At 37.9% G+C, this 23412-nt stretch overlaps 1 protein-coding gene across 1 annotated transcript in view; it reads left to right on the plus strand.

Moving 5' to 3' along the window:
• The first annotated feature begins 1396 nt into the window (after window positions 1-1396).
• Window positions 1397-23412, plus strand: part of LOC119776999 — a 59929-nt gene continuing 37913 nt past the window's right edge. Inside the window, exons 1-4 of the mRNA XM_038275723.1 lie at window positions 1397-1412; window positions 1493-1681; window positions 6121-6197; window positions 13158-13263. Of these exons, the coding sequence (XP_038131651.1) occupies window positions 1397-1412; window positions 1493-1681; window positions 6121-6197; window positions 13158-13263 (388 nt within the window). The remainder of the gene's footprint in view (window positions 1413-1492; window positions 1682-6120; window positions 6198-13157; window positions 13264-23412) is intronic.

The following is a 23412-nucleotide window of genomic DNA, read 5'->3' on the forward strand; positions in this document are numbered from 1 at the left end:
AATATTTTAAAAGTTGAATGGTGTTTCTAGCTGAAAGTATGCAGAAGTAGTTAAAGAGCAAAATAGCAGAAGATTTAGCAGAATTTTAGCAAAATGCCATTCATTTCAATGAAGCAAAAATTTGCAGAAAAAGCAGAATAATTTAAAAAGCAAAAGAGGTAGAAGTACAAAAAGACATAGCCGACATGTCCTAAATGAGCTGAATATTGTGAAATTTGAATGGTTGAAATAGCACAAAGTATGCAGAAGTAGTAGCGTTACAAAAAATGGTCGGAAGAATAAAAATAATAAAAAAAATAAATAAAGAATAAAGAGAAACAGGATCTCAATAGTGTGAATGCCTACAGCATTCACACAATAAAGAGAAACAGGATCTCAATAGTGTGAATGCCTACAGCATTCACACAATAAAGAGAAACAGGATCTCAATAGTGTGAATGCCTACAGCATTCACACAGTAAAGAGAAACAGGATCTCAATAGTGTGAATGCCTACAGCATTCACACAATAATAAATATAAACAGAAAAACAATAAGTGGGAATGCATAAGCACTTGATAAGTTATATAGATTACTGTTCTGTTCACTGTTCAGCTGTTCATAAAGCACTTTACAAAAATATAATTATTTATCTGACCTGGAGCCATAGAAAAATATTTTTTAATTAAGCTTATTTTCTCTTTTGTTTATTACTTAATTTTATTTTCTCTTGATTTTTAAGCCATTCACAGTGGTCCATTTTGATGATAAAGAAGCTAAATCTCATGACAGAACCGTTGCCCCTACCATAAAATCAGCCCTTTGATCATGTTAATTTGAAAACATTCTCTTTCATAAGATAAAAAAAATAAATAAATAAAATGCCACAATTTGTGCCCATTTTGTTAAATTATGCCTAGATCACAGTTATTCTAGCTCTACCCACGTGTGTTGAACATCTGTTCTTCAGCTGTTTTAGCTTTTTTCTTACTCCTTTCTTACCGTTTAGTTAAGAGGTTTAATTGAAAGAAAAGACTAAGGCTTTGTTGGGATGGACGGGGATTTTAAAGGTGTTATGCACTATTAACTTGTCAAAAGTTTTATTTTATTTTTTCAACAGAAACCAGGCATAATAAAAGCTTCATTATGGGTCCTACTGGATTATGTGTTACCTTTATATATAACAAAAGATTACCTTAGACTTGATAAACTATGGAAATATTCTTTATAATTTTATTATCTATCTGGGCTTTATAAATGATGTAGCTTTTTTTTTTTATACTTGTGTTTGTGACTTTTTTTAACCCAAACAATTGTATTTTTGTCATCTGTAGAGCAAACCTTTCCTTTTCCTGTTCAACTAGGTCTGTCCATAGATCAGTAAATTATTTCAGTATCCTCATAGTGTATATGCACTAATGGTGATTCTGGAAGGTGAAATATGTAATGGTGTGAAACAGTTGCACAGACACTGGCCTTCAGCTTCTTTCATTGCTACTATTCTCTTTGTGTAGAGCTTTCTCCTGGACTTGCAGCGCTCACAGTGAGCTGTGATTCTGGGAATCTGGGCTCCATATCCCGGGTCCAGCTGCTCCTCTTGGATCGTCCAGTTCAAGAGACCACTTTGGAGGATGCTTTTTCCCCCGTTCAGGAATGGTCTGACCTGACGGCACCATACGACAGCCCTGAGTGGATTTGGACAGGTAAATGTTGGCAGGAAAAAAAAAAAAGTTTAATCTGATATCTTCAAGTAAATGTACGGAAGAGGATTAGGGCCACTGGAAAAAGAAAAAGTTAACTGATTTTTAAACTTTATTTCAGTTTAATATGGGGAAAAAAGTCAGAATTCTGACTTTTTTCTCAAAATTCTGACTTTAATCTTAGAATTCTGATTTTAATCTCAGAATTCTGACTTTTTTCTCAGAATTCTAACTTTAATCTCAGAATTCTGACTTTTTTCTCAAAATTCTGACTTTAATCTTAGAATTCTGATTTTAATCTCAGAATTCTGAGAAAAAAATCAGAATTGTGAGATTAAAATCAGAATTCTAAGATTAAAGTCAGAATTCTGATTTTTTTCTCAGAATTCTGACTTTAATCTCAGAATTCTGACTTTTTTCTCAGAATTCTGACTTTAATCTCAGAATTCTGACTTTTTTCTCAGAATTCTGACTTTAATCTCAGAATTCTGACAGATAACAATGTTAGCATCAAGCCATAGCCATGTCTGTTTTAGAGACTAGCTCTCTTGTTTTAATGACCTTCTGCTCCTCCATTAATGAGGGGACCCCTCGGGCACGTAAAAAGTCGCCTAGTTCCATCATTTTCCACCTATGTGTCACTGGCCACCTCAAACAACTCACATCTTTGTCAGTGAAGCTGAGTGCTCCCACATATCTTCCATCAGGGTGCCCATCGACATTGACATCCAATATTCTGAGAAAAAAGTCAGAATTCTGAGATTAAAGTCAGAATTCTGAGAAAAAAGTCAGAATTCTGAGATTAAAGTCAGAATTCTGAGAAAAAAGTCAGAATTCTGAGATTAAAGTCCGAATTCTGAGATTAAAGTCAGAATTCTGAGAAAAAGTCAGAATTCTGACTATTTTTCCCCATGTTAAACTGAAATAAAATCTAAAAATCAGTTAACTTTTTTTTTTTTTTCCAGTGGCCCTAATCCTCTTCCGTATAAATGAGTTTAATACACACAAATTATTTATTTTTTTTTTTAAAGAAGCCTAAATATAATATCTATGTTTAGCTTTCCTTTGCAGAGGAGCCTCCCTTCAGGGGTGTTGTATAGGCAAGGCATTTGCATTTCAGTACTGAGACAATTCAAAGTGCTTTACATGAATTCAACAGTAAAATTGAAGGGAAATAAAAGAAAGTAAAACATTTTTTTTTATTATTAAATAAGCTTTTTAAGCTGGTAAAAAGGTTGGGCCACAAGCTTAAACTAATAACATCACAGTAAACAGTTAAACTTCAACAGCCAAGGCCATTCTAAACAAATGGGTTATAAACTTTTACTTAAATTAGCTCAGTTGTCTAGATATAGAGGGAAGAAAAGAAGATTCCATACATACATACATAGCATAAATATTAAATGTCAATTAAATTATTATATTTTGGTTTTATGTTTTTCTTTTTTTTAAGTTTAGACCAAAGGTAAGCATTAACGAACAGCGCCTTGAAAATGCAATTATAACCATGCTGCTTAGAAAGAATAATATCATGTTTTTTAATAAAAGCAAAGAGAGAAAACAGAGGAAAATACTAAAAACAAGACATTTTTTATTTTCATGCCAGTTTCGCTCCAAAAGAGGTGGGCAGACTGCAGTGAGTGTTAACTTGTTGGCTTAATGTCAACAATAAAATAACATACTAGGTTAGCTAAAGACTAAATAGCAGTTAATCACTTAAGATAAATATTTAGCAAGATAATCATACATTTAAATAAGCTTTCCCTGAGCATTTTACTACTCTTAACAATAGATGAGTCTAAGTCAGCAGCTGCCCTGACTCTGGAACCCAACATAAATCCTCCTCCATGTCCCACTAAAGGGCAAACGTCTTTAATGACAGGACGGTTAGCATCGTTTTAGGTAGTTTAAGGAAAAAGAGGAACAAAACTGCTTTTGTTCTTTTTACCATTATAGAGGGAATATTTTTGGAAACAAACTCAAACACGCCTTTTATCTAAAACGATCTTCGTGAAATAACGATAAAAAACATTATATTATTATAATATATTAAGATATCAAGGATATTATAAATTTAAATAATGCAGTTGATGCTATTGTTTGTTTTTGTTTGTTTAATAAATTTGCAAGCTAAAGGCTCCAGGTGAGTCTGGATTGGCAACAGATCAGTAACAGATGTTCAACGGCATATCTGAGTTTTTATCTTTTTATCTTCTTTATAAAAACAACTTTCACTTTTTGAGATGATTGCGTTAATTCATTTTACAATGCATTTTGATTGAGAAGTTGTATATTTTAGGTTATTCGTTTTTAGGTTTTAATCTTTGCATAATTTTAACAACAATAGTTCATTTCTTAATCGTAACTCTTAAAGAGTGTAAAACATGGTCTTGTGCACACTTTCTATGATCTTGTTTAAAATAGTGATTTGCAAACTGTATGATAAATGTTGGATTAGCAGTTTGCTGGAAGATTTAACTTTGAAAAGCAAGATGACATCAAGCCCATTTTTTGCAAATTTTACGTTTTCGTCACGGGTCCCAAAAATGCCTGGTGGGGTGCAACTGCTATTCTGACTCACTTTGACACACATAGATCCCTTCATATGTAGAAACGGTCACTGACATGACTGGAAGGCATCAGACAGGTGTGTTTGTGTGCAAATCTGTTGGAGAAAATCTATTTGACTTAAGGGGGAAAAACATGACTCTCTGATTTCTGAGCGACCTTTATGACACTGAGCGGCTTTTTTCTTTTTACAAGCAGCAGAACAGACTGTCAATCAGCCGCATGCCTGCATGCTCTTAACCGCTTCTGTCTCGAAGGTGCGGCCGCTCATAGGAGAGGTATACGGGGATATCAGGATGTGTCATATTAATAAAGATCAAACTGCTGCAGTGGATCATTAACCGGGGAACTCCAACCCAGATAGCAGGAGACACTTTAAACCAATCACAGCACACATAACAACGGATAAGAGGCGAAGAGTGTGTAGATCACTCAATTAGTTCATCGTCTGTTGTTTAAAGGCTGATAAGGCAGCAAAGAGGAGATAAACAGAGCAGGAGTTTGAAGGTTCCCTTCAGCTGAACAAGAAATCCCTCAAATCAGTCACAAATAATTCTTATTTAATATGTTTTTTTTGTTAAATTACTTTTAAACCAATAAAATAAGGGAAAAAAACAGTGTGATATTTTTTTGCTATGTTTGTCTTGTTTTAACTTGCACATATACTTTATTGCATGTTGCATATCCAGGTAAATCTGTTTCACCTTAAAATCTGCAGCTCTCCCTACTTCTCTTTGTGCTCTGTTTAAAAAGATTTATGAACCTCTTTGCTGATATAATGATGCCAGAAACAAAATTTCAAGATATGTAGAAGCTCTGCAGTCTGATTCTGTCTGTTCAATCAGAAAACGTGTTAATTTTAACCTGTAAATGTGAGTCATGATTCTCTGAGAAGCCAAGCTTTTATCGTAAAGAACATAACATTTAAACTATATTTTCTCAAGCTTCTTGCATTATAATACTAACTTGTATAAACTTACAAACTTTTGCCGTTTTTGTGTAAAAAGCCCTGCATGTCTAACAAATGGATTTTTCTGAGGCATCTCTAATTTTTTTTTTTTTACCTTTACTTAAACATCAAAGTAGCTGCCAGTTAAATTCACTGAGTGCTGCTGTGTGTCTCTCCTCCAACCACGTAGCTACTTTGTATGCTCAACACTAACTCAATATGCAGCAAGTGAACAAAAAAAGAATCCTATTACTGCTACTGTTTTACTGTTTCTTCCCATTTTGTTTCAGATCAACCACAAACTTTACTACATTTTACGTCCAGATATTCTTCTCAGATGCATCCAGGCTCTGTCAGATCTTTTCAGACCCATTCATCATTTTGCTTCCAATTAATTCTAAAATATTTGCTCTGATTCAGGATTAAAAGTCCCAAATAAAATTCATGGGAGTTTGTGTCGGGGTTAAATTAGTTGAAGAATACTTTGAGCAAGATTGAATATTTATTGTTGTAAAAATGTTGACGTATACAAGAAAAAACATCCCCCTAATTAGAGTAAACGCTACCTTTTATTGAGAAGACGTTTTAGTGAACCTTTTTTGTTTTTCTCTTTAAAGACCTTAGTATCTTAAAGGCACTTAAAGGATATGTGATGGTCATCATAGTTTTCTTTTCAGGCATCCATGAATATTTACAGTGCAACTTAATGGGTCTGATTTTACTTAAAGCTTATTTTCTCATCAGTCTTTTTTAACAATATCTGCAGCTGGGTTGCAGACAGGTGCTCCTCTGTTGCTCCACGTTTTACCATTATGTGCAAAATACACCCACGAATGCCTTGTTGCCTGCTGCAGCACAACTGTAAACAGAAGCACTTCCTCTGCCACTGTCGCCCTGATGACGATTTCTCTGTGTTTTTGGACAGGTCATTCAAGATCTCCCACAGCTGGCAGCGGCTCTGAAAGGTTCAACTCTGCAGGCAGTTTTCAGGGAAATAAATGGGTGAGTGGCTCGGCCTCGACTTTCTCTGTTCATATCTTGCACCTTCTTAAAAAAACACACAGGTACGAAGTCTTATTACATAATCACATCAAAACATGCAAATCCTCCCACTCACAGATGTGCACTGGTGCGTATTTGCAACCGTTAGTCTGGGCAAACGAGCCACATGATTGATTGTGGGGCAATATAACAGGGGACACGCGAGTGCAGCAGGTGTGTGGTTAATCAGTCATGGGTCGCAGGAGGGGCAATGCATGGCGTTAAACACAGCCTCCTGGGCCGGTCAGAGAGAGGTGGGTCAGGATGGTGGGCTTCAATTGGAGGATGCACCAGCGAATGGATCAGGAGGGGTCAGCCACTGTCCTGCTGTGGAATGGGTGGAAGTATTCAGCGAGGGTTCAGATTAATCTCTTTATGACAGAAGAGAGAGGGCCTCTGAAAAGCCTGAATGAGTTTGGTAACCCCCCCTAAATATTTTGCATAAATCAAATGTTTGTATTTGATTATTTCTATTGAAGAGAAATCCAGGAAGCTCCACATTGTTTTGACTAAATCTTGTGGGGAAATGTAAAACATAACCACAGACCAGATGTTTACATTTATGAATGAACAGTATTGTTGGAAGGAAACCATAGCAGTGAATTATCTTTAGCTAATTTGAGCATATTTGTGACAGAAAAAATATTGGTACATCTAAAAAAATAAAAAATAAAAATTGAAAACTGTATAAAAATTATATTTTTACAAGTCATCTCAGACACCATATTCAATATACTGTTGTTTGTCTGCTCTATAACACTGGTATTACACCAATATTATTTTGTTATAGAAAAGAGGCATAAAAATAATATATAAGTAGGGTATAGAGAACATACGAACAGAATTATTTTTTTCTGTTTTTCTATTTAAATTATTTATTTAGTTGAGCTTCAGACTTTGATATTAATGTATAAGCACAGGGAGGGAGGGAAATGAGCTTACCTGAACGTGAGGCTCTCTCTAAGAGTGAGAGGAAGGTTGCAGGTGCCACCAGAAGGTACTTAATTTTACTGAGACGTCGGTAATCTAGAGTGGGATCCCCCCATTTATCCAGGTTGGCACCATAGGATTGGGCAGAGTTAAATTGCATATCGGGCAGAGTTAAATTACCTGTAGATATTGGGAAAGGTTTTGCAGTTCTATGGTAGTAGAACTAAAGGCAAGGTTCTGGGGAATTGTCAACTGCCCAAGGAGAAATTTTTGATCAAATGCTAACAGCTTTAAAGATAATTAGAAATCAAATACTGGAAAATTAGCTCAAACAAAGTCCTCTTCTTCTCCATTAAAAAAAAAAAAATCATCAAATAAATAAATGTAATCTAACAAAAACTTCCAACTGTCTTGTTTTGTTTCTACATTTTTTATTTTATTTTATTTATATATTTTTTTTTTCCTACTTGCTTTGATTCTGTTTTATCTTCCTGTATTTTAATCATGTAAAGCACTTTGCATTGTCTTTGTACTGAATTGTGCTATACAAATAAATTTGCCTTGCCTTACCTTACCTTTTAGAAATCTGACATTTTTTCTAATTTGGTCTAATGTGACGTTCTAATTTTCAGATACGCTGAGTTTTTTGTTTTCTTGAGCTAGAAGCCATAGTTATCCAAATGACAAGAAGGAGCATATTTAATGAGAATATTTAATGAATTAATCTCTATAAAATAACTGTGTCTTAAATGACCAACAAAATGTTTTGCACTTTTAAGCAATATTCTAGTTTTTTTAGATGGACATTTAGGACCTGAACTGAATTATTATCAACTACACATGGTAGCCATTTAGTTTTTTTTTTTTTTTTTTTTTTATACACAGATCAGGAAATGTAAAAAGAAGACTATAGCTTTCAATGCATTGTACTGTGGTAATCTGGCTAAAGAAAGTAATAAGTAGATCCCAAACTAATAGAAGATATTAAGACGCAGAGGATTCAAATGGATGAAATATGATTTGAAAATCAATGTTTTAAAGCAGCTTTTAGATCAGATTTGATCTGATCTTCCTAAAAAAAGTGTCAGTCCCAGGATTCACTTTGTCACCTGTTATATTTACAGTTATTTAGTAAAAAAAATTACATTTAGGCACATATTATTCTAATTATTGTAAGATGTAGGTGATAAATTATTCTAATTTATCCAAAAACCTTGTTTTTGATAAAAAAAAAAAAAAAATTGATTTTGAATTCTATATCCTCTCATTAATCAGTGGGGGAAACTTAAACACTCACCTAATTTAAAGTAATCCACGCCTATTTTACATACCCAAATGGAAAAGCAAATAACTGAGGAACTATAAGCCCAAATTACATGTGTGATACATCATTTGAAAGCTAAAACATTCTATTTTTCTTTATTTGCTGAATCAATTCAAAGTTGTTTTTTTTCTTCTCGAAAATAAGGTCTTTTTTGAACAGCAGTAATAACGACATGCTTGAGAGTCTCATTTTATTACATTTGCTCTATATCATGTCAACCACAAATGCAGAGAATATCAGACATTTAGCTACAACAGTTCCAGAGCTGTGGGGCGTTGAACTTTTGGTGTCACCAGCATCTCCAAACCTCTGCAAACCAGCCAAATTGTGCCAAATGCTTTTACTCAACTATTTCCCCCTTAGAATAACACTGAAGCATTTTGATGGCCACAAAACATTTATGAAGCAAGTATTTTCCAATTTTTTTCATAAACAGTGTATATAACAAAATTTTTCATCTATAAACCTAAAATAACATAAACATCTATAGAAAATAGTGAAACTGCTGCTTTTCAGGCTAAAATAAGCCACAGTGCCTTTTCTGAGCTGTATTTTGTTTATTTGGCCTTAGGCATTGTAATAAAACATAAGCAGCGTCCAAACTTCAAAAATATCGGAGCGTTGTTAGTAAACAGCTTTGAACTTTATGCACTTATCCAGCCTTAGCTGTGTGTTTCACTTTTACACAAGCCAGTAACATGGCTCTGCTTTATGCAACCCAGAAATGTCTACCCTTCTTTGAAAACTTTTTTTAATTTGCTACAAAGCCAAACAGCTCGCGGGGTCTTAACCAATGACAGCAGGACTCTATGAGGTGTAATATCGCTCTACTCGGTGCGTCATTGGCTCACAGGCAAGGAGAGCTTGTGAGGCTTCATTGGCTGTCCCTGACTCAAACCAAATCATACATTGATGCGGACACTTTTGTCTTGTAGGTAGGAAGACGATGTAAAAAAAAAAAAAAAAGAAAAAAACATTGCAGGCTAATCCTTCAGGAACTAAGCCTTATTAACCAAATGCTAAGCATTAACTATGACCCGCTAACTTCTCTATGTGGCAATTTTCTCATCATGGAATGTTTTTATTACAAATATGCTGAAATACTTTTAATCTATTTACCTTTATGGACGAATGGAAATTAAACAATTGAAGATTGGATTTTTTAAAACAGCTTCTGGACAGCTAACCATGCAGCTATATCTGTGTAAATTGTGCTTTGGTGTTTCGCGGTGTCCATAAAATGAACTTGCTAGTTGAAACGTGGAGAATCTAAGATTTTAACGATGTAAATATGTCTACATTGGTAAAAAATGTACCGTTTTAGTTTTCCTGTTTTCTGAGTTGTTAGTTGTAAACTGTCAGGTTGGGTGGAGGCTTTGAGGAGTAGGAACAGATGAGTTTGTGATGATTTAATGAAAGTACAAGATGAACAGAGGCAAACATCCAAAATACAAAAATACTGAAAACCAAACAAGAACCAATAAATGTCAGGGAAAATCCATTGACGAAGCAAGAAACTAGAAAGCAGGTAAACGACTTCAACAACACACCAGAAACCAGCACTAATTGAACTTTCTGCTGCTCTTTCAAGCCCAGAAACATTATCTTCACCTGTGTAGGCTACACAGGTTCTCCCCAAAGATCCTCTCTGTAGGGAGATTCCTAACTCGCACTCACTAACACACAGGAACCCTGACATAAACGCTATAAATACGGTCGCAGTCGATCGGGTGGATTTTGGTAATTGTAGCTGTCAAACCCTTAATGTAATTTCTAGGCAATGTTTTGATTTATGCTGAAAAATTTGCTCCTAATCAATCCTAACTAACCTAATCTTTATCTCCCGACAAAGTTACTACACTATATTATACTGAACTAATGAATCAAGCTCCAAAATATAAAAATATTAGTTCCAGCCAGAAGAAGTGTGATTTAAAGGTTGTTTTAGGTTTAAATATCTAAATGATCCACGTTTTAACTCCTTTTAAAGATGTTTTTAAAGTTTGGCTAATGATTAAAACCATGACTCCTGAACCTCCTGAGGCCTTCTTCACATTAGCGACCCATTTCTCTCTGAAGTTTTTCTTCTTTGACCAACAATATTCTAAAATTTATTTTTGCAAAGGGTTAATAGATGCATGTATATTAGCTGGGGAGTGTTGGCGTAGTGGTTAGAGCAGTGCACTGTGCTCTGAGAAGGATGCAAGTACCTGTCATGGTTTTATCTAAAGCTCGGACCCACATGCAGAGAAACCAATTCAGAGAGACCAGGGGAAAAGGTTTAACAGATTTTATTGAAGAGATGAAGCACGGTGCAGTGTTGCTCTGAACTCTGCTCAGCCGGAACTAGAGAGGATCTGATTGTAGACTCACATTTCCAGAGAAGTTGTAGAATCTTTGACTCCAATCTGTGTGTTGTATTCAGTGTTAGTCTGATTCGGTGGAGGGCGGAATAGGGTTTACCCAGAACACGGTCGGTTGTAGGTGAACGGAGAAACTGACTGCCACTCAGATTTCCTGCGGTACTTGAACAGGTCGTAGTGGAGACGATTCCCTTGCTCAGTGTGTAAACTCAACGTCCTCTCTGGGAAACTGGATCCAAACCTCCAGTTTGAATCCCCAGCACAGTTTGAGGCTCAGTTGATCCCTCCAGGGAGTGAAGGTCCTAAATATCCAGTTTGCAGGATGACTTCCTGCCAAGAGGCAAAGACAAAAAACAAAGTTTAAACTCAGGTTGACAAGAACTCAGTCTTATTCAGCAAAAACTCAGCTTGGTTAGAGTACCCAAAATTGGCAAACACTCTGACATCGAGGTAGTGGCAATCAGCAGCTTAAGAGCACTCCGTTAACGAGGTAACCATCAGCAGGAGTGTGAGGAGGCGGACCAGAACCAGGCGCCTCCTGTTGGAGGAAGGGAGACAAACACAAAAAAACAAACACACAGACTGGAGCCCTGATAGTACTCAGTTTGAACCCCACAGCTTCCACTTTGGGTTCCTGAGCAATACCGTAAACCCCACACTGCTCCCCAAGAGGATGGGTTAAATGCAGAGAGTGAATTTCGTTGCTTTGTACTCGTGACAATTTTAATGACAATACAGTTGAATTTCAAAGTCTAATCATTCTGCTTTCATATGCAGGTAGAAGTGCTAACGTCAGTCAGAGCAGACCCTGTTACCTCTGTTCACTATTGAAATTTACACTCACCGGCCACTTTATTAGGTACACCTGTCCAACTGCTCGTTAACACTTAATTTCTAAGCAGCCAATCACAAGGCGGCAACTCAGTGCATTTAGGCATGTAGACATGGTCAAGACAATCTCCTGCAGTTCAAACCGAGCATCAGTATGGGGAAGAAAGGTGATTTGAGTGACTTTGAACGTGGCATGATGGTTGGTGCCAGAAGGGCTGGTCTGAGTATTTCAGAAACTGCTGATCTACTGGGATTTTCACGCACAACCATCTCTAGGGTTTACAGAGAATGGTCCAAAAAAGAAAAAACATCCAGTGAGCGGCAGTTCTGTGGGCGGAAATACCTTGTTGATGCCAGAGGTCAGAGGAGAATGGCCAGACTGGTTCGAGCTGATAGAAGGGCAACAGTGACTCAAATAACCCCCCGTTACAACCAAGGTGGGCAGAAGAGCATCTCTGAACGCACAGTACGTCGAACTTTGAGGCAGATGGGCTACAGCAGCAGAAGACCACACCGGGTGCCACTCCTTTCAGCTAAGAACAGGAAACTGAGGCTACAATTTGCACAAGCTCATCAATATTGGACAATAGAAGATTGGAAAAACGTTGCCTGGTCTAATGAGTCTCGATTTCTGCTGCGACATTCGGATGGTAGGGTCAGAATTTGGCGTCTACAACATGAAAGCAGGGATCCATCCTGCCTTGTATCAACGGTTCAGGCTGGTGGTGGTGGTGTCATGGTGTGGGCATATTTTCTTGGCACTCTTTGGGCCCCTTGGTACCAATTGAGCATCGTTGCAACGCCACAGCCTACCTGAGTATTGTTGCTGACCATTTCCATCCCTTTATGACCACAATGTACCCAACTTCTGATGGCTACTTTCAGCAGGATAATGCGCCATGTCATAAAGCTGGAATCATCTCAGACTGGTTTCTTGAACATGACAATGAGTTCACTGTACTCAAATGGCCTCCACAGTCACCAGATCTCAATCCAATAGAGCATCTTTGGGATGTGGTGGAACTGGAGATTCGCATCATGGATGTGCAGCCGACAAATCTGCGGCAACTGTGTGATGCCATCATGTCAATAAGGACCAAACTCCCTGAGGAATGCTTCCAGCACCTTGTTGAATCTATGCCACGAAGAATTGAGGCAGTTCTGAAGGCAAAAGGGGGTCCAACCCGTTACTAGCATGGGGTACCTAATAAAGTGGCCGGTGAGTGTATTTGATGGCTCTTTCCCTTAAGTGTCTGATTAGGCTGCACGATAACATAAAACCAAAAAAGCTGACATGCCTGCCACTGTCAAAACTTTATGGTTCATCTAATTTAATTTCATAGCCTGCAGATAATATTTGGCTTGGTGCAATAATTTCCCTGGATACAGAAATACCAGATTGACCTGACAGAATGTGTAGAAAATAAAGCTGATGTTATTGTTATACAGAACATTTTCTCTGTTTTTCTACAGAATCAGTCTGAAGGAGATTCTGGGTCGCCGTCATCTTGCATCATAGACCTGAGTCCATCCTTAGAAACACCCAGATCCTCAGATTCCTCCATCCAGTCAAACCTTGGTAGGTTTTTTCTTTATTTTCGTCCTGAAAGCACATTTGTCACTGTATCTCCTCAGTGCTGAGGCCTCCACTGCAGAGCTTAACAACAATACTTAATCAATGCAAGAACCCATCTTCACCATTAGCGTTTGATCCGATAAAAGCCTGGCGAGACCTTGTCAGTTCTGCTTTACTAGGAGCCATTGTCTCCTCACTGTCAGTGCTGTGTTTGGTGTTCCATTGCCTCCGGTACACTTAAGCCTGCTAATCCTTGCAAGGGCCAGCTGGCCTGTCCAGTTTCCCGTCACCTTTACAACCGTCTAGTGTAGATTCATGAGCAATGGGTCCTCAGCAGCATTTACAGTATGAACCACTAACCCTGGAAATCTCTCCCTGCTGCTATCATTCAGCCACATCAATCTGACCATTACCACTTTCTATTTATTTTCCTCCAGCTTGACCAGGATCAGTCATTTTGCTCTGACTCTAATGATGCGTGTTTCTGCCTGCTGTGTTTCTGCATCCATCATACTTGAGATGAATGTGTGTTAGTTTCACTTTGCAGCTAAAATGTTAGATCACACGAGCAGTGATGCAGAAATGCTTCGTGCCCAGATATTTCTGTGTAGCATGAAAAAGAGTAAAAGCCAAGGTCAAATTTATTTGAAAAACATATCGGAAAAAAGAAAAACATACCCCAGGACTTTACAGTTAGATTCTGATTATGAACGAGATACATGAAAATAAATATAAATCTGTCAGTAGTTATTTGAATTTAAGAGAAACAATGACAATGTAAGAGGAGGACTTTGAGCAGAAGTCCTACATTAAATTATGTTTTAATAAAAAAAAAAAAGAACAAGAAAGCAGTCAGATGTCAGCATATGTGCAGCACCATCCTAACGCTGCTAGTGGCAGCATCATGTTGTGGAAATTGGAAGAGACTGGTGCATTTCACCAAATGGATAACATAAGAATTACGAGGAAATGTTAAAGCAATTTTTGAAGACCATTAGCACACCCCCAAATTAGATACAATGCAGTTTAAGGACAACAAAGGCTACGTCATGGAGTCACGATTCAAATAAAACTCCGATCCTATAGAATATCAGCTCAGAGACCTTGAAATAAAACTAATCAATTATACACATCAAAGCAAAATGTGTTCCCTGAATTTAAACCATCCTTTATGGAGCAGTGGGAAGAAATCTGTAGGTAAACGCTAAGCCAATGTCAGCTGTTTATATTCAGGACTGAACACAGGGGACAGTACACCACATGACCAGTTATGTGTTAAAAAAGAAAGGAAATGCTTCAGATTCAACTGTCTGAGTCCTCTATCAAAAATATTACTTACTGTATTAAAGGTATAGTGGCGTTTGTTTTTGCATCATCAAAATAAGTGGTCCTCTTAATTGTCAATCACTCAGGTTATATGTTTACGTAAGGCCGTCCTATGTGCTCGTCCCCATTTTCACTTACCGCTGGTGAGTCTGACATAGTGGGAATTTGCACTTCTTTTGGAAAGTAAAGCGATGCACACATCAGCTTTAAAAAAGAGCATGCACGAGTAGAGATTGGCTCTTGCATGAGTTTGATAGGCGTTCCCTCTCAGGAGCGAGTGCAGGGTTGTTCATTTGCATTTTTTTTAAAGTGGAGAGGGCGGCTCTTTTCAAAAATTTGTGAAGATCTTCCACACTACCTTTAAGATAATACTGTTTCTAGGATAGTTTCAAATAAAACAACATTTTGACTTCTCTGTAAATGATCTAAAAAAAAACAAGATAAAGTTTCTTACTCTAACAATAAAAGACTAAAATACTTGTGAGATGCTTGACCAGGCACTGCAACATTGTGTGGAGGGGGTTGGCATCAGAGATGGGAAGTAACGAAGTACAAATACTTCGTTACTGTACTCAAGTAGATTTTTCTGATATTTTTACTTTACTTTACTACTTATTTTTATGGCGACTTTTTACTTCTACTCCTTACATTTTTACACAAATATCTGTACTTTCTACTGCTTACATTTAAAAAAAATGGCTCGTTACTTTAGTTTTGAATCATTTCAATGGAGTTACCGTTATTATTTTTCACGTCATCAATACCAAATTCAATCTAATTGGATGGGAATCTACGTTGCATTTGACGCACCACTACAAGATGAATCGACAGATTCTGTGGTATTCATTCCCGGCAAATCATTTCAGCTTGGTGGCGGTGGTGTTAGCATAGTAGTATGGACGACGAGATGATTGAAAATGAACACAACGGAGATCTAGTCCTATTGGCAGACATCCATTTAAAATGTAGGCAACGGCATGAAAAAAGTGGTTTCTACTTTTACTTTTATACTTTAAGTAAATTTACAAGCCTGTACTTTGTTACTTTTACTTGAGTAAAGAAGTTTAAGCAGTACTTCCACTTTTACCAGAGTATTTTTTAACACAAGTATCTGTACTTTTACTCAAGTACGGAAAGTGAGTACTTTTGCCATCTCTGGTTGGCATTATTGTGTCATCATTGGCATGTGCACCCCTTTGGCCCTAACCTGACTCCGCCAGATGGATTTGCTCCGCATATCCATCTGGAAACCTTCGGTTGAAGTAATTTTGGGAAGGGGCGAAAATACTGGTTAGCTGATTGGCCTATGTTGGTGATAGACGGGCCCAATAAACCAATCAGATCCACGAAGCATATGACGTAACAGCCAGGCTACTCTTGCCGAAACCAGTCGGGAGAAGAGCAAAAACATCTTTTCCTCTGAGAAAAGCCTCCAGAGCAGTGTTTTGCTCTTCTTTCAGTGAAGAAATACTCTGTAATTCCGATAAAACTTGCTCCATGGCCACGCTAACGCTAGTTTCATCGGCTGAAGCCGCCATGTTCTTTAGACTGAACTGTCGCGCTTCTCGTCGCATCACACCTCAACCCGCCTCAAAGCCAACGCTGATTGGACGTTCGTTTGGTGAACGGCTCCAAATTTGTTCAACCGAGAGTCTCCAGACTGATTAGCGAGTGAAACCTTGAAAGCTCGCGAGATCAGGATGGTCTCGCAAGGCTACTTTGACCCTGCTCTCTACTGGGCAGATATCTTTACATTTAAGGGAAACCTCTTCCAGGACAGTACAACTTTTTTCTCTTTTTTAATGCTTTTTTGTACTATATACCCTCTTTTATTGTTGTCTGTTGTATTTTTTATCTTTAATGCCATCTTGCATTAACTTTGTAATGATAGTTGGTGGTGATCCTCGGGTGGTGGCTGATGGATCTACAGTTACTTGACCCGAACGCTTTCAATAGGATTTTTGTACGTATTTTCCAAAAATTAGCTCAAACATATATTGCTTCCCTATTGCTGAGAACACAAGAGAACCACAATACACTGATATTTATATTTATAAATATCAGTAAATATAAATGTATAAATTTATACTTACAAATCTGCGACTCTCCCTGCTTCTCTCTGTGCTCTGTTTAAATAGATTTATGAACTTCTTTACTAATATAATGATGCCAGAAATGAAATTTTCAAGATATGTAGAAGCTCTGCTGTCTTATTCTGTCTGCGGATGTCTTGGGGAGAGTTATTTGCCTACATGTAATAAATGCTTGCATACCATATAGAATAAATTATGAACTGATTAGTTTGTGACTTCAGCTCGTTGGCCATAGGAAGACTTGGATATTACAAAAAACGAATATCTTCAGAACAGCTCCACTGTTATGGGTGAGCAGAACATGATGTAGCCTAATAACATCAAATCAAGGGCCCAATGTAAAAAAAAAAAAAAAAAAAAAAAAAAAACGGTGTTCCCCTTTAAGTAACAGGTGTGTACTTTTGACAACACTGCTCAAATCCATGTTCAGCACATTTCTTTACCTCCAATTTTAGGTATAGAAGGTGAAGTAACTTGACTGCATCTTCTTGTTAAAGGTGCATAATGTAAACAGATTATCCAGAAAAATAAGTGGGTTCCTTTTTTAGCTTTAACACACAGCTTTTTTTCAGCAACACATTTTAAAACCAAGTCATCACTAGTTTCAATACCCTGCAGAAATTATGCGAACCTGGAGAAAGAGACATCAACCGGAGCACCCCTGTGACCGCTTCTAAGCATTGAGCTTTTAGAGGCCAAAGGCATGGTCACCCTCTGGAGGAGGGGGTCATCGACAGGGCGTGGGGAGGTCACTATTGAGGTCATGCTGCCTCTAAAAGATGCCCAGTGTGTGGCGTGTCTTTGTGTGGAAAGGTGAAGATTGTTCGCTCAGAAGGTGTGAAGAGTTCAGCCCCTCAATAAGGCTGCTGGGCAATGCTCAATTCAAATTAGACCTCAGTCTCTAAGCTGCTAGTAAAAGGAAAGAACCCAATGAGGAATGGATTAAGCTTAAAAGTTAAAATACAAAGAATAATTATTTTAAAGGCTCCTCTTGTTTTCATATTTACTGAAATATGAAGATTCATATTTTTAAAATAAAGGAATTAACTCGAACGAGCTATAATTTCACTGCCGTGAGTCGCTTTCTTTGGATCGATGGAAGCTGTTTGAGTGATCAGAAGATTAAAGAAACCAGCTGCGATAAGTTGCTGCTCCCCAGCCAACCCCATGATAACCGCTTTGTCCATGTTTGCTCATCGGCCATTCATAGCTGAAATAATCCCCCCCCCCCCCCCCCCCCCCCCCCATATTTGTTTCATGGTTGTTAGTCCTCAGATTGATCACTCCCTGCTCGGTTTAGCATTCAGCTGCTTACTGAAGACGTCACCGTCCGAATGAATGTAGCGATGTGCGGGGCAGCTAATCTGAAATGACCCTGCTGAGTTGTTCCGGGGAAGCTGAGGAAGCTACGGGACCGATTAGGCTCCTATAAGAGAGATGATTCTTGTAGAGATTAGTCATGTAGTGAGCAAGGATCGTTTCCCCCCCCAGAGGACCACACACTGACAGTGTAGCCATGTCACTATTGTCCCTAAGCCACCACCATAGTGAACTCGCAGGCTATTGTCTCAGAAATCCTCCAACATATCCCCCAAAACCTGGAGTCAAGGCCCATGATTGGCACTTGTCAGCGCTGATAGAGAGGGTGACATGTTGGAGAAAGGCATCAATGAAGAAGGCCTGAAAGGAAAATCCCCTAACCATGAATAATAATTTGAAGGATTTTCTCTTTTACTCCTCCTTCCTCCTGTTCTGCCATTAAGGTTCACGGAGGCTTCACTGAAAAGCCTCAACACGCTGATTGTCTCGCTGATGCTCATCCCTTTCTCAAACACGCAAAGAAAAAGATACAAGTCCAACCTTCTTGCCTCTGCCTGGTGCGCTGGGTGTTAAGGGGTGGGTGGCTGTGTTTTTTGTTTTTTGTCCCTGGTGGCCTTTCAGAGATCAGGGAGGGGATTTGACTCGGCCGCTTGCAGCCAAATCCAGATATCTGCTGTGCTCAGATGCTGCGGTTGGTATGGAAACCTGCTTGCTGTGGTTTTAGATGAGCTCTTGTTTCCAGCTTGACCTCAATGGCAATCACTGATGTGCATTCATGGATTAGACCCTGCTGGAGGTTTGGATGGAACGGTTCTGAAAAAAAAGGCTTTCAAATCCTGAATAATTTTAGTCAAAGCTGAAATCAATAGATTATATTTATCATCAGCCTTCATTTTTAGATCTCCTACAATTCCACTTTAAAAAAAAAAAAAACAATTTGCTGCTTTAAGGACACATGACTAAATGCAGCGCACAATAAAAATGTTTATTTGTGATCAAAAGCTATGTTGGAACATTGTTTGCTTTTTAAACTCTTTGGTGAAGAAGTGTCACCAATTTGTAGCCTCAGACATACAGCAACACTACTGTACGCCCCTGTTATTTATCTAACTAATTTTAATCTAATTTTCTAAGACTGGAGCACATAGAAATTGGAAACCTATTCTAAGTTAGACCTGGCATAGATTAGATGGCAGTAAATGTACATATATATTACTAAAGAATATTGGAGTAAAATCTGTTTTAAGCAATCATATTAAGGCTTTAAAAGCACTTTCTTTAATTAGTCATGTCCTTTCCAGTCATTCTGCCGTTTGCGTATTTAAAAGAAGAAAATTTGACTAAATCTCTTATCAATTTCAATGTGAGCAAAACAAGCATTCATGAGATCAAAAAAAGTTGCGATCAGTCCTACGAAAGGCCAAAATACCACAAAAACATGTGGACAGTAGACCAATAGTTGTCATATTATGGTTTGATGAAGGATTCATTTTAAAGATACATTTATGCCTACAATTGTCATGTTTTGGTTGTGGTTTGGAGGACCCAAATACAGAGGCAGAGAGGCTGAGGTGAATACTTGTAGATTTAATGATGAAAATTGTTAAAAAAGGCAGGAATCCAAAAATCCAACTAAAAATGTAATGAACCAGACCCATGGAGACATCAAGGGAAAACACGTACAAGGAGCCAGGGAGAGACGAGGTGAGACAACAACAGCGATGACAGGACCAGCAACAACAAGGAACCAACAAGAAGTGACTGCAGAGGAAGAGCATATGTAGCTGACAGACAATGGCAGGGCTAACGAGCTGACAAGGAGCAGGTGTGAGGAGACAACGAGGGAGCCAAGGGGAAAGGAACACACACACACACAAGAGGGCAACAGAGGAAAACAGAAAAACTAGAGAACTAACATAAGTCTAGAAACTACAACAAAATAGGAATTAAACCAATGAACCTAGAAAACAAGGAGCAAAGTAAAGCACAACATAACCAAAACCATGACAACAATGATAAACATAACATAACAAGGTGGTCTTAAGGTCTGAACAATCCCGTTGCATACGACTTTTAATCTCTGATCTGATTTTTTTTTTTGCATGCAGCACTGACTGCATATAGAGATGCTCCGACTAGGCAGGGTGAGCAAATCTGTGCAGATTTGTTTTCAATTCTATCTCTGTGGCACACAAATTACAACAATTTCCCTTTTGACTTGGACAGATTAAGTTATTTGCAAGGCTCAAGGAGGATCAATTCTTATGTTTTCTGTCCTACTGAAATCAGTTCATGGGTAAAGTTTTTTTTTTATGTTTCATTGATTGTTTCTGCATAAGTCTGTTCCGCTTACCATATACGCGATGTGCAACTCCAAAACCGACTCTTTCCCCTTGCGATTAACAGATTTTAATTTTGTATTTTCCTCCAAAGTGGATGTGTTTTACTTTGTAACTGCATCTCTCTTCCTGTCAGACTCATGAAATTGCTGCTAAATCGCCGCATAGTCCGAGTAAAATAGACCTGGGCTCTATCTCAGTTGGTGCTACGCAGTCCCCTGCAGAAAGATGTGTTGGTGTGATCATCCCCATTGACTTTCAATGAGCGCTAAATGCCGTGACCTAACCCGACACAGACACAAAATCAGATTCGGTGTGTTCTGGCCCTTAGACAGACAAGGAAACGAAAAGGTCATGAAACAGGCAGGACAAGGAGGAATCCAGCAAGGAAAAATGATTTTCTATGAGTTTGTATACTGAGGTGCAGTGGAGAAGACAAGCAAACCAAGAGAGTAGCTGTTAGGATAATTATCATTGATGATGTGTGAAGTTTATTACACCTTAATCTTACCTTTCTGTTGCGTGTCAGAACTGATGTTTTCCCCAGAAGTTTATCTAATTAGGCCAGTTCCTCAGTCTGGCTATATAAAGTTATAATCTTCATTCTGTACGTGGCAAATATTTGGAAATGGAATGAGAGCGGTGTCCTTCAGCCAAGAACAAAGTGTATTATTTTGATAAGGCTGGAGCCATGGATGTTTCCTCCTCTGCAAACCTGTTTGATGTAAAATGTGATGATGTGGCAGACTGGAGTTGTATGAAATGCTTCTTTAACCGTTTATCTGGGCCACTTCCTGAGAAATGAGCCCGGTTGGTAAGCAGCTGCCTTTTGTAACCCTAAGCAACTTCTCTGATCTGAGTAAGATTACAATTTCTATCGGAATCTGTTGTCATGTCTCATGATTATTTAATACATATAAGTTATGAATTGTTATTTAAAGAGTTTGTCCTTAGTGATCTATTTTCAGGGAAAAGAACCGGAGAGAGAGAGCTTCAAGGTGCAGAAACAGAGCTTCCCTTTAACAGGATTATCTGTCCATTTATGACAAACCAAACCCTACAAGTTCTATAAATAAAGACTAGAGGAGAGAATCAGATCTGACTGTCTCTACCTCCATATTTGAAAAAAAATTATGTTTCGGCCAAGTAATAGGAAATGTGGAGCGGCTGAGTCAGAAATCAAGCTAAAAGAGGAAGCCTAATTAAGAAGTTTTGTTGACTTCCAGTTCATTCTATCAATGAAAATAGAAATTAAATTCTAACATGAGCTAACACCAACCAGAACATCTCAGGATTGGGACCTGGTCTTTAAAGTTGTGTGCACCTCTTTGAAATATAACTGTGATTTATCAAACTTTTACAATTTCCAATGAGCATCATTGAGGATTGGCAGTCAGCCATACTAGGACGATGAGCAGGGGCACCCCCATCCCAACAAATAACCAAACACAATCGTTGTTTCTGAAAAACTAACTTTTTTTCTGGTGAATCTATCAGTCACATTATGAATTAAAGTTCAATTAAAAGTATTGATCTGTTTCTGTTGCTTTGGAGTAAAAAAAAAAAAACATGGTGTGGCTTGAATCTTCAAAGCTTAGTAAAAGTGTTTGAAAGTGATGGGAAATGGTGGATAACTTGCAGACTTCTCAATAAATAATCAAGCAACAGTTCAAAGCAAATCCTTCTGGCTTTTGAAAATCTTTCCTATCATATTTTTTCCTTTATGCTTGAATAAAGCACTTATATGAAGCTAAATCTGCTTTGCTGATCGCTTTAATCTTCAAAAAAGTGAAGACTATAACGTCACATTTTTAAATTAGAAATATTTTCTACTGAAAATAATCAGAAATAATATTCCAATTACATTACAATAATCTTTCTGTGAATAATCTATCTTTATATACAAAGTTTACTTTTTGAATTGAAAAAAGTAAAAAAAAAATCACATTTATTGAAATGCACCCTGTTCAACCAAAGTTTCAGGTCTTTGAAAATTGATACCTCTGCTTGTCCTTCATCATGATGTCAGGAAGATGTCTTGTGTTGCACAGCAGAAGGAATGATGAATTTTATGCTGTGAAGATGAATAAATTCCACCTCCCATCGTCCGTTTTGGTGACACCGGAGCCGCTGCAGGATATGGAGGTGTGTGATTGTGTGCAGTGTGGTGGAAGACGTCCTGTCAAATGAGACATGGCTCCATCAATCTGTGCCGCTGACCTTTGCACACTCGCCGTCTGAATAAATGAATTCCCTCCACCGTTTTCAGAAAGCTCAATCAATTTCAACCGATGCTGCTTCTCAACTGCTTGTCCCAATGAATGCAAACATCTCAAATATACTTAGTATTAATGCACATTCTCTTATGCAAGAAACAGTCATCTTGCAAAAAAAAAACGTATAGAAACTGTTGAAGAAGACAATGTTACCCTTCTTTAGTCTCAAGTCTGCATTGATGGAGCTTTTTGTCTCCACTTTTCTGCACCAAGAAGTGGATTCTGTGGAGGTTGAATTGGGAGATAATGGGACTCTTAATTGGCTGGGCTTTTACAAAGTAGATGGCTGTTTAAGTTTTCAAGGGCAGAGCTTGCTCCATAGCCTCGCTCTGAAAGGCCTGAATGGAAATGTAACTCCTGCATCTAAAGCAACAATGAGATGAGAAAAGAAATTGGCTCTAGGGGCTGCTTACTTGCAGATGATCATGAATACAAATGTGTTTTTCTTGATCTGGACTTTCTTCATTGTTGGGTTTAATTTAAAAATAGCTTAGAGATAGAGCGGTAAATGTCCTGCATTCCTTAGGGTTTTGGTAACAAGGAACATGCAAACGTTTAAGTTTAATAGGTTTATTGGAGGTATTTCCCAATGTTGTAGGAAAAAAGAGGGTTAGATTATGACAGAATCTTTTTGAGGGACTTGCTGCGAGAGTATTTGGAGCTGCAGATTTAGGGAGGGGAGGATTCTGTCTCTGGAAGTTGATTGAGTAACCCCAAGATACTATATAGAGCTTAGAATTACTACTTAGTCAAGGGGACAAAAATGTATAGCAGGACGAAGGAGGAAGTGGATTGTTA

The sequence above is a fragment of the Cyprinodon tularosa genome, unplaced genomic scaffold (assembly GCF_016077235.1).
Source record: "Cyprinodon tularosa strain WSP-4 unplaced genomic scaffold, ASM1607723v1 ctg976, whole genome shotgun sequence".
NCBI classification, from domain to species: Eukaryota; Metazoa; Chordata; class Actinopteri; order Cyprinodontiformes; family Cyprinodontidae; genus Cyprinodon; species Cyprinodon tularosa.